The sequence below is a fragment of the Procambarus clarkii genome, chromosome 8 (assembly GCF_040958095.1).
Source record: "Procambarus clarkii isolate CNS0578487 chromosome 8, FALCON_Pclarkii_2.0, whole genome shotgun sequence".
Lineage (NCBI taxonomy): Eukaryota > Metazoa > Arthropoda > Malacostraca > Decapoda > Cambaridae > Procambarus > Procambarus clarkii.
The window spans coordinates 45,857,279-45,869,370 of record NC_091157.1 but is presented as its reverse complement, the minus strand read 5'-3'; the positions used below and the strand labels follow the sequence as shown (position 1 = coordinate 45,869,370).

At 42.0% G+C, this 12,092-nt stretch overlaps 1 protein-coding gene across 6 annotated transcripts in view; it reads left to right on the top strand.

Annotated features, from left to right (window-relative positions):
- ChAT (Choline acetyltransferase) overlaps positions 1-12,092 on the top strand; it is a 176,172-nt gene that overhangs the window by 136,247 nt on the left and 27,833 nt on the right. For all 6 annotated transcript variants that reach the window (XM_069317884.1, XM_069317878.1, XM_069317901.1 and 3 more), the window contains one exon: positions 9,315-9,512. In XM_069317884.1, the coding sequence (XP_069173985.1) occupies positions 9,315-9,512 (198 nt within the window). The remainder of the gene's footprint in view (positions 1-9,314; positions 9,513-12,092) is intronic.

Here is a 12,092-nt window from a genome sequence, read left to right as displayed (position 1 = left end):
CGATGCACGTGTGTACGTGCACTTGGGCCTAGAAGCACGCGCACCCTGCCTCTAATATTTACATGAGCACGTGGCGTAACCTCTTCAATATATCAACAAACAACAGCTGATTCTTTACAAGAGCACATGGCGTGACTTATTCAATATATCAACAAACAACAGCTGATTCTTTACAAGAGTACGTGGCGTGACCTGTTCAATATATCAACAAACAACAGCTGATTCTTTATAAGAGCAAGTGGAGAGGCCTCAACTGATGCAACAACATGTTTTCAGAGTTTCACCGACCAGTGATCCTGAAGTAACTGGAAGTTGGTGTTCCAAGGTTGTTGGAATGGATCCATGAGGAAGAATGGTTTTTGAGAAGAAAACCAATATAAAGATGGTGTCATGATATGTTTATGACCAGTGATAGTGGTGCTTGCTACTGATGGTAATGTTTGCAAGTGTGATGTTATCTAGTGAGTGTGATGTTATCTAGTGATTGTGGTATTGTAGCGGGTGAGATGATAATGAGGATTGAACTGATGATAACTACAAAAGGAATTCAAACAGCAGAGGGAATTCATGCCAGGTTGTGTATAGAGAGTGCCTGGTAGAACTGGTTGGGTAAGACACATATATGAAGAGACGTTTATGTCTTATCTCTGTTTGGAATGTATATTATGTTGACTTATATCACTTGGTAAGCTTTCTTGTGTTTATCACTTGCTTAAACAAAATGACTCCTTGGAGTAAATCTGTTTTCTTAAGATGCATGTTTTGAGTGAACGTGCAAATTTAATGTACTTTTTTTGTCAAGGATATCATGCTTAAAGGTAATTATATGTACTTGTGGAAGTCACTATTTCTGTTAGTCTGTCTATCTGTTGCCTCTCTCTCTCTCTCTCTCTCTCTCTCTCTCTCTCTCTCTCTCTCTCTCTCTCTCTCTCTCTCTCTCTCTCTCTCTCTCTCTCACACACTCTCTCTCTCTCTCTCTCTCTCTGTTATTACTAACATGTATATATGCAAATGAAGGTGGAATTAGATTACTAAGAGTAATCTTCTATGTCCATTGGCAATTAACTTCTACCTTAATCACCTCCGGTCCATTAATCTATCATCCACTGCACATTGATCTGTCAATCACTCGCCGTTTCGTCATCAAGAGTTGCCAACGTAATCATAATATTTTTATTTTTAACTAATTCCATGTAAACAGAGTTAGAAAAACTGCATGTAAACACAGTTACGTTTACACTATTGTGAAGCAAACAGATAATTATAAATTTATCTAAATTTTGCATATGAAGATATATATATATATATATATATATATATATATATATATATATATATATATATATATATATATATATATATATATATATATATATACACATTCTATAACAGGCTGAAGATTGTAAGTAAATCCCAGAAGGCAGGTTGATGTGACTTGGACCATTAGGGTCCAAATCCTGGGCCAGGATATTATTATGGCGAGATTGTGACGTGAAACACCGGCATATATGGTGCATATACCATATATAAAGCGAAGGTTTATCACCTATTATTGGTTAGGATAGGATAGGATTGGTTAGGTTAGGAGAGGTTGGGTTAGGGTTGGGTTAGATTTACTTAGAAATGTAGTGATGACAGAGTGGTGAAAATGTTCTCAGGTCCTAGACCCCGATCACATTGACTGGCTGGGAGAGCATTGAATTCTGTGAAGGAATACCTTATGGCCGAGAGGTCGAGGAGGAGGAAGAGATTCCTAAGTGGGTTGGTGCTTAGTCCTGTTCCTTACTAACTTCAGCATTTTGTGTGAGTCAGTTCTTCAGTCCTAATACTTGGTGATGACGCCAGACTAATGCGAAAGATCAATATGAATGCTGACGGCAGGCAGAGCACTTCATGATGACTGATCCAAATTCAGAGCTGATTTAGAGAAATGGCTACTGAACTTAAACCCAATTTGGTGCAATGTTATAATATTTAGAGGAAGCTGGAATGAGATCTGTATTGCAATATACAATGAATGGGCAACACCTCTCGCAGTCAGAACAATATAAAGAACTAGTATGTTGACCAGACCACACACTAGAAGGTGAAGGGACGACGACGTTTCGGTCCGTCCTGGACCATTCTCAAGTCGACCATTCTCAATCGACTTGAGAATGGTCCAGGACGGACCGAAACGTCGTCGTCCCTTCACCTTCTAGTGTGTTGTCAGGTCAACATACTTTAGCCACGTTATTGTGACTCATCACCTGCATAAAGAACTAGTAGACCATAGCAGCATACTCAAAGATAACAAACACAAAGGCTACTCTTAGAAACATAAACCAGATGACTTTCAGAGGACAATGTGAGAATATTTAGGCCTGGCATGTAACCCTAGCCTAAAGAAGCACAGAACCAAACTAAAAAAAATACAGATGTTTGCTACTAGTCTGGTTTAATTTCTGAGGGAATAAACCATGAAGAAAATCTGAAAGAACTTGGCTATACAACGCCAGAAAAGAAACTGGAGAAAGGAGACATGATCGAGATATTTAAGATTATGAGACTGATTGAGAAGATTGATTGGGGGAAAGATGTTTAGGAAAAACAATAGGAGAATAACTGGAAACTAAGAAAAGTCGAGGGGATAGAAAGAAACTCTTCGTCAATGAAAGAACTGGGAGCAAGAAAAGTGAATCAGATGGAGGAGATATATCTTGAGGTTATCTTGAGATGATTTCGGGGCTTTTTAGTGTCCCCGCGGCCCGGTCCTCGACCAGGCCTCCACCCCCAGGAAGCAGCCCGTGACAGCTGACTAACTCCCAGGTACCTATTTACTGCTAGGTAACAGGGGCATTCAGGGTGAAAGAAACTTTGCCCATTTGTTTCTGCCTCGTGCGGGAATCGAACCCGCGCCACAGAATTACGAGTCCTGCGCGCTATCCACCAGGCTACGAGGCCCCTCGTAGTTAACATAGATAGTTAACAAGAACTCCATAAACAGATTCAAAGCGCAAAAGGTAAAGGAGAAAATGTAAACATTGCATCAGAAGATCCCAAACTGAAAAGGTGGAGACGAGGAGCTGAAACTAAGACTATATGTGCATGGTAAAACCCCCTCACGTTTGAAGAGGGTGCGCTAGACATACAGCTTGGGCCTCACACGCGGGGGGGAAGGGGGGGACCGCGGTTCAAGTCTCCTACAGCTCAGGTAAATGGAATGGAGACATGATAATGGAATTTTAGGCTCTAATGGGCACTGAATGAGTAGCCAAAAATAAACCCCAATCATAAGGAGCAGGAAGAAGGGACATGGATGATGGAGAACAGCAGGAAGAGGAGGAATGGACGACTAATTAAATTAATAAGAAGATAAAGTGGTTAGGAAACACTGGATTGAAGGACCGATAATATAAAAACCAGGGCTCAAGAGCTAACGCCTGACGCTGTAAGGACAGTCAGGAGAGTCGACACAAAGACTCACCCATCTAGCAGCGTCCATCACACGTCACAAACCCTTAGACTTAACCCAACTATCCTCCCGGAAGTCACACACACACACACACACACACACACATACACACACACACACACACACACACACACACACACACACACGGCTCTCAACACACTATCACACTCCACAATATTACCTATCCTGGCCCCTCCCCCTCTACCAAACGATAATCAGGAATCTCTCTCTCTCTCTCTCTCTCTCTCTCTCTCTCTCTCTCTCTCTCTCTCTCTCTCTCTCTCTCTCTCTCTCTCTCTCTACACGACACACAGCCTAACCATTGACAATGAGTCGTAACTACCCGTCTGCCAATTAGGTGATGGAGAGGGGGGAAAGAGGGGGTGTGGGAGGGCACATAACCAGCCAATAGTTAACTGTTGTTCACGGCCGTCTGAACGCTCGTTAGGTCGCTCCGGGTGAACTACCCACGCGGAAACTTCCTGGTTTATCACCGAACCCGTGTGATGGTTAGGTAGTTAGTCAAGCCTTTCTTATTTTGCAAGTTTGGAGGTTTGGTGCCTTAGGTACTAAGTAGTTCTCTGTGGGTTTGGAAAATTGGGCAGTTTGGTAATTATTTCTACGTTCTGGTTAAGTTTTGTTAACAGTTTAATATTTTAGGACTCAAATGATGGTTGATTAATGAGCTGGGGGCAACATAATGGTTTGTATTGGCCTTTTTGTTTACGGAACGGTTGACACTCTTTAATTTGGTGATGGAAACACACACGTATATTCACACACACACGAAAACACGCACACACACAGACGTACACTTATACATACATACACGCATATACACACACACACACACCAAAGAGCCAGAGCTCAACCACCGCAAGCACAACTAGGTGAGTACAAACACACATACACACACACAAACACACACACACACACACACACACACACACACACACACACACACACACACACACACACACAAAAACACACACACACACACACACACATATTTTCAAACGTAGATATAACAGAGCTCGAGAAGCTCATGAATCTGTACACCAGTAGATTGAAGGTTGAGAGGCGAAACCAAAGAGCTAGAGCTCAACTCTCTGGGACCAAAGAGCCAGAGCTCAACTCTCACACAAGCACAACTAGGTGAATACAACAACAACTAGTTAACAAATTCCTCCACCAATGGAAAGGAATGGAGGCAAATTAGAAGCCATCATTCAGCCATGAAGGGTGTCGATGCATAACTAAATTGTTTCCTTCGGAGGTCTGGAGAATTATACCAGGATCTTGTAGCTATAATGAGACAGGAAGGTGTGGTTTATCGCGCCCTGATGCGCCCTGAGGACAGTTGTTGTGTGGGGGGGGGGCAAGGTAAGGCCTGGTTCCTTTCAAGAAGGAACGGCTTCAAGAAGCCTTTTCTTGAATATTATTTCATTCACATGTAAGGCTTTTCCGGGGTCATATACTCGCTGCCTAGTCTTATCGTGTGGTGCGCCTAATGCTTCAGTGATCATCATATCCCAAACTAACTACGGGCTCACCATAGCCCGTGCTACCTGGAACGCTTTGTTCTAGGCAGCGAATCTTAAACAACATCCCAAACTATGTTTGTTTACGGATAATATTGACTTCATTTTATGAAACACTTTTTTTCCACAAATGATATTGTGGAACGTCATGATATTCTTCATTATATATCATTCCAAGGAATGAGTAACTAACCGACAATTCTCACGTTGTCCGACGTGAAGTTACAATATAGTTACCCCCCCTCCCCCCCAACCCCACTACTGGTGATGAATAACAATAAATTGAGTGTTGACCAGACCACACACTAGAAGGTGAAGGGACGACGACGTTTCGGTCCGTCCTGGACCATTCTCAAGTCGATTGTCTTTTTGACAAGTCTTTTTGACATTCTGAAGTCGACTGATTGACAATCGACTTGAGAATGGTCCAGGACGGACCGAAACGTCGTCGTCCCTTCACCTTCTAGTGTGTGGTCTGGTCAACATACTTTAGCCACGTTATTGTGACTCCTCGTCTGCAAATAAATTGAGTATTCTCAATGACTCTGAGAAATAACTTTTGATAGAATAATATTTTGACGAGTTTGAGGGTAATCATTATGTCACTGAGAATATCGTTTGATAGCATGTCAGACGTCCAGTCTTATCTCTCTCTTTGTCTTGCGGTGTGAAATGCAGATGTGTGTGAGATTTCTTTTTAAAACAGTGTCCAGGGAGGTCTTATCTGTTGGTAGTTTAAGATGATGGTGGTAGAGGCAGGTACGAGATGGAAGCAAACTCGCTCGTCTATCTGTACACATCACAAAAACCGCTAGTACATGTGTGTATGTGTCTGTGTATTTGTAGGGATGCAACCCGTTCTCGCACTTTGGTATAGTCAATATTGACTTATTAAATACGTGCATATGTGACATACTAAACATACTAGTTTACCTTGAAAAGCTTCGTAGAAAACACCGACCTTACCTAACCTTCTTAGTATGTTAAGATATGCATCTTATTGCTTCGTAATTACAATTATTACTTAACCTATTATAGGTATAGGTTAAGTAATAATTGTAATTACGAAGCAATAAGATGCTTATCTTAACATACTAAGAAGGTTAGGTAAGGTCAGTGTTTTCTACGAAGCTTTTCAAGGTAAACTAAAATATTCACAATAAATTAGTATGTCACATATGCACGTATTTAATAAGTCAATATTGACTATACGAAAGTGCGAGAACGGGTTGAGGGATGAGCATTAAAATACATGAACGTCTCTCTCTCTTATTGTTACATCCTCTCCTTGACTCTTACCTGAATCTGCCGGTAGACAGGCAGCCAGGCAGACAGATAATACCTGGTGCTATCGCGTAATCGCTTATTTTAGTCCAGTTGGTCAAATTACTCAGATGTTTTGATGTTTTGTCTGGTAGTGAAACGTGGAGCAGAATATCATGTGTGTGTGTACTCACCTAGATGTGCTTGCAGGGGGGTTGAGCTCTGGCTCTTTGGTTCTGTCTCTCAAATGTCAATCAACTGGTGTACAGATTCCAGAGCCTACTGGGCTCTATCATATCTACATTTGAAACTGTGTATGGAGTCAGCCTCCACCACATCATTACTTAAAGCATTCCATTTGTTAACTACTCTGATGGTAGTTCATAGTAGTTTGTGTGTTGTGTATGTTGTGTTTTGTGTGATGTGTTACATTGTCTATGTTTTGTGTTTTGTGCATTGCGTTGTGTTTTGTGATTTATGTATCTATGTGTGTGTGTGTTTGTGTGCGTGTGTGTGTGTGTTGTTCATTGATAGATAATGATGGTGAACGTATGGGTTGGGGTGATCCCAAGTAAGATATGACCACAGGTTGATTCAAGTAGAGCAGTCAAACTTATTTGATCTTATTGTGTGTTTTAAGACGGCTTACCAAGGTAATTTAGAGAGAGAAGAGGTGGGGTGGGTAGGGCAAATAGGGGGGGGGGGGGTTAGGTAAGACAGGCCACACCCCACACTATACTTCACAGTATTCCTTCAGACCTCATGCCATGCAGACACACGTAATGATCTCCAGGTACCTGCCCCAGCAGGTGCGGGCGCTCATACCCTCCCGAAGGAAATAGTGTTTTAGCGAGTGTTATCTCTGGAGATACTCCCACATGATGCCTTGTGTCCTCCTTCTAAGACCTCCTCCTCGTTCTCAACTCTATACAAGAGGATGGAGGGAGATAATCCTTGAAGATCCTCCTGCACATGATGTCACCTCAAAGCTACTAACGCAAGTATATAAATATTATATTATATATATATATATATTATTTTCGTCTCTTCATTCTAAACACACTGCCTGCAAGAGGAAAGTAGTCACACTCTGAAGGCTCTCCCTCATAACCTTCTAGGAGACCAAACACACATACACACACCCACACACAGGGGCCTCCTAGCCTGGTGGATAGCGCGCAGGATTCGTAATTCTGTGGCGCGGGTTCGATTCCCGCACGAGGCAGAAACAAATGGGCAAAATTTCTTTCACCCTGAATGCCCCTGTTACCTAGCAGTAAATAGGTACCTGGGAGTTAGTCATCTGTCACGGGCTGCTTCCTGGGGTGTGTGTGTGTGTGTGTGTGTGTGGTGTGGAGAGAAAAAAGAAAAAAAAAAAAAAAATTAGTAGTTAGTAAATAGTTGATTAACAGTTGAGAGGCGGGCCGAAAGAGCAAAGCTCAACCCCGTAAAAACACAACTAGTAAACACAACTAGTAAACACACACACACACACACACACACGCACACACACACAATTAGGTGAGTACACACACACACACACACACACACACACACACACACACACACACACACACACACACACACACACACACAGCTGGAGGAGTTAAATCAAACATGCTAGACACCCAACCACTCTGCAAACAGATGTCGAAAGATGGAGGAACCACACGCCCACATTAACCCCTTACGCCATAGAGCATGCCTTACCTGGCCTACCTGCCAGCTGGTGCAGCTCCTCAGCTGGCAGGGGCCGTGTATGGTCTACGGCGTAAATCTCCCTACTATAAATGAATCTATTTTATTCACCCAGGAATGACAGGTAAATTAAATAAAAGAGAGAGAGAGAGAGAGACGTAGAAGCAAGAGAAAAGGAGTGTAAAGGATAGAGAAGACTTGATGAGTTGTTCTAGAATGAATTAGCCAGACTATGAGACCATAACACACTCTACGTAATGACTAGGACTCGCCTGGGAAAAGTCTGCCAATTATGGTAATGACACTGTTGACTCTACCTGGGCGTTCAGAGGTAAATATTTACAAATGAGTGAAAGAAAACGGTGTTTTGTTTAAATGAAATAAATTTATGCTACAATTCTTGTGTGCTGATGGTAAAAAGTGATGTTCTTCTTGGGATTTTTTTTTTAAGGGCACGTTTTCCCGTGTTCGTGTTTAGTCTCTGTATGTGCCTTCACCTATCTTGAGAGATGGTTATCTTGAGATGATTTCGGGGCTTTAGTGTCCCCGCGGCCCGGTCCTCGACCAGGTCTCACCTATGTTTGGTTTGCATTAAGGCTTCCTTAATATGTTTAAAAAATATATGTATACAGTACCTAAAAATTTTATTTTTGTTTTCAGGCTTATATATATCTGCAAATCACTGGTGTCAATTATAATCAAATTTTTTAAAGTTTTGGTAATCGTACAGTATTTTACCTTCATTCATCACTAATTTTTGTATTATAATTGTTGAAAAAAACTCAATGTTCGTATTGTTCATCCCAATGTATCTTGTGAGAGACCCTAGCCACAATCCCTAGTCCCTAGTTGCTCTCCCTTACCCTAGTCCCTAGCCACAACCCTCTCACTAGTCCCTAGCCACAACCCTCTCACTAGTCCCTAGCCACAACCCTCTCACTAGTCCCTAGCCACAACCCTCTCACTAGTCCCTAGCCACAACCCTCTCACTAGTCCCTAGCCACAACCCTCTCACTAGTCCCTAGCCACAACCCTTCCCCTAGTCCCTAGCCACAACCCTTCCCCTAGTCCCTAGCCACAACCCTTCCCCTAGTCCCTAGCCACAACCCTTCCCCTAGTCCCTAGCCACAACCCTTCCCCTAGTCCCTAGCCACAACCCTTCCCCTAGTCCCTAGCCACAACTCTTACCCTAGTCCCTAGCCACAACTCTTACCCTAGTCCCTAGCCACAACTCTTACCCTAGTCCAGCAGCCACCTGTCCTAGTTAAACCCGACAAACTTAACTCCTCACAGCCTCTGAACTTCCGTCAGGATAACCTGCACCTGACACTTAACTTCACCTGGTTATCACTCCACAGTACCCACTGGTGCCCAAGCTGCCGGTGCCTCCCCTGGGCCACACCCTCACCTGGTACCTGACTCACCTGAGGCCCGTCTTGCGTGAAGATGAGTACCGGGAGGCGGCGGCTATCGTAGATGAGTTTGGCAAGCCATCAGGTGTGGGGGAGAAGATCCAGGAGGAACTCATCAAGCGTCACGATGCCTTGGACAATTGGGTGAGTACTGGAGAGATGGTACAGTGATGAACAGGTGAGGGTACAGGGATGAACAGGTGAGGGTATAGGGATGAACAGGTGAGGGGTACAGGGATGGTTAGTGAGGGGTATACAGGGTATATCTTGGGCCTGAGAGAAGGAAGGCTAAAGAATATTTTTTTTCGTTAGCTCAGGTATCCTTCACTGCTACCTACGCACTTGAAGGAATCAGATTTAAGGTGATTCTTGCAACCTCCATCACGACAAACGGAAAGTATATATATTGACTAAACTGCAAAATGATTTACGTGTTCAGCAATCTCTTCTTTAAGTCTTTGGGTCCATCAGCGTGAGCCTTAGTCAGCCAGTAGGAAAAAATATGGTTCTTGGATAATTCAACTCAATAGGTTGTCTTTAGCGATAAATACCTTCAAACTATCTGTGAGCTTCAAATGAGTCGTCCGAGATAGAAAACGAGCCTTCAGTTTGGGCTGAATAAATTTGGAGAATAGATTGATCTCGTGCTGCTGCTTTAGAAAGGCTTTGACCTCCTTAAGGCCTCTCCCTTGAGAAAATGGACCTTTTTGATTTCGATTCCGATAGCATCTGGCCATGACTCTGGAAGAGCTTCCGAGAAAAAGAGTGTCTCGACGCAATACTCTGTGGTAACTCAATCACAGGTCTCCTCTGCTTCCCAAATCCGATGAAAGTAGATTCAAGACCTATTTATCCATCTTGCTCTGTCTGTACAGACACCTGCCCAAATGATTCCAACTGTATTTTTTATCTTTTGGAAAAGGTGGAGCTATTAATTTAATAGCTATTGAATTCAATCTGTTTTGAATTCAAGCTCAAGCTGAATTCAAGCCCACTCAAGCTATTTCCAATACAGCTTGATGTCAGAAGAGGAATTTCTTCACAGTCACTAAGTGGCTGCGAACGGAGACAGTAAGCTTGGAGAGCTTGCCTGTCAGGGAATTCCTTCATCAATATGACAAAAATTTGGAGCAACATTTAAAATCTCAATCACCTGTTTGATATCCTCAACACTGTCACCCAATCTCGCTGTGATTGTGTTGTTTGAGAACGATGTTCGTTTAGCCATGCTGCATGCCTCGTTGAGAAACATTTGGATTGTCAAGAAGGCATAGCTTAGAGAGTGTTTCTCCAGTGGTGTGAATATTTTGGTTCTTAGCCAATTGCAATGAAACTACTTAGGATGAGTGAACGATTGTTTAGGTGTCTGAAGATTAAGTTAAAGTGGTTTGGGGAGATTACAGGAAGATCTTGACAGACTCCAGGAGTGGGCTGTTAGAGTTTATCCTCAACATGTGTAAGGTAATGAAGATTGGAAAGGGACAAATTACACTAGAAAGTTTCTACACAAATATGGGAACTGCAAATCTCTCTCTCTCTCTCTCTCTCTCTCTCTCTCTCTCTCTCTCTCTCTCTCTCTCCCCTCTCAATTTATAATACGCCTTTCGCATATTTCCAGAATAAATTGGGATCATTATAAGCGACATCGAAAGGCAATGGAATCACAACACTCCAAAGCCCAGCTGGCAGAAAGGAAGGAAAAATATTTTTCGAATATTTTAAATGCTCTTTTTACAGTAAAACCAATGAGGTGTGTGTGTGTGTGTGTGTGTGTGTGTGTGTGTGTGTGTGTGTGTGTGTGTGTGTGTAGTGAGTGCCGAGCTCATTGCCAACCCGCCACACATGCACCTCCAGTGGGCTTGTGGTTCATTGCTTAACTAAATATACACGTTTTAATTACGTGCTGTGGTCTCTTTACCTGCCATGTTTACACACTTTCAAACCCCTAAGTCTGCCCGAAGTATCAAGCACTTAAATAATTATTTTACAGAAGAGGTTTAGAGATAAACTGTGTTACAAAAAAAAATAAAATAAAAAAACCGCAATATATTTCTTGACTTCCCTAAAATTCCTTAGAAAATAGAAAAAATTCACTCTACAATCATTGACCTTGCACTGTCACATTCAATTAAAATATATATATATATATATATATATATATATATATATATATATATATATATATATATATATATATATATATATATATATATATATATATATATATATATATATATATTTTCTGGTTTAGGGCTTCTATCCCTCTAACTATTTTCTTAGCATCAGGGCTTAATTGGAATAGGAGTTCTCCAAAACTCATTTTCGTACTTTTAAGGTGAAGAAAAGAAGTGATTTACTATAGAGTGTATTACACTTATTTGTATAATTTGCACGACGTTTCGAACCTCCATGGTTCATTCTCAAGTGAACAATCTTACAATACTAGTTGATTTTATACCCGCATTAGGTCAGGTGATAATACAATGAAGGTGAAAAACATGGGGGGATACATAAGGGATAAACATAGGGGCTGCAGAAGGCTTATTGGCCCATACGAGGCATCTCCTATCCAGACACAAAGATTAATCCAGTGTAATTGGCCTGTTATGTTGGACATTGTCTTCTGTGTTGGCATCGATATGTTCTTGTCTTGTCCTTACTCTCATGGTGGGTAGAGTAAATAGTTCCGTGATTTGGGTGTTCATGGTAGGTCGCTCTATTCTT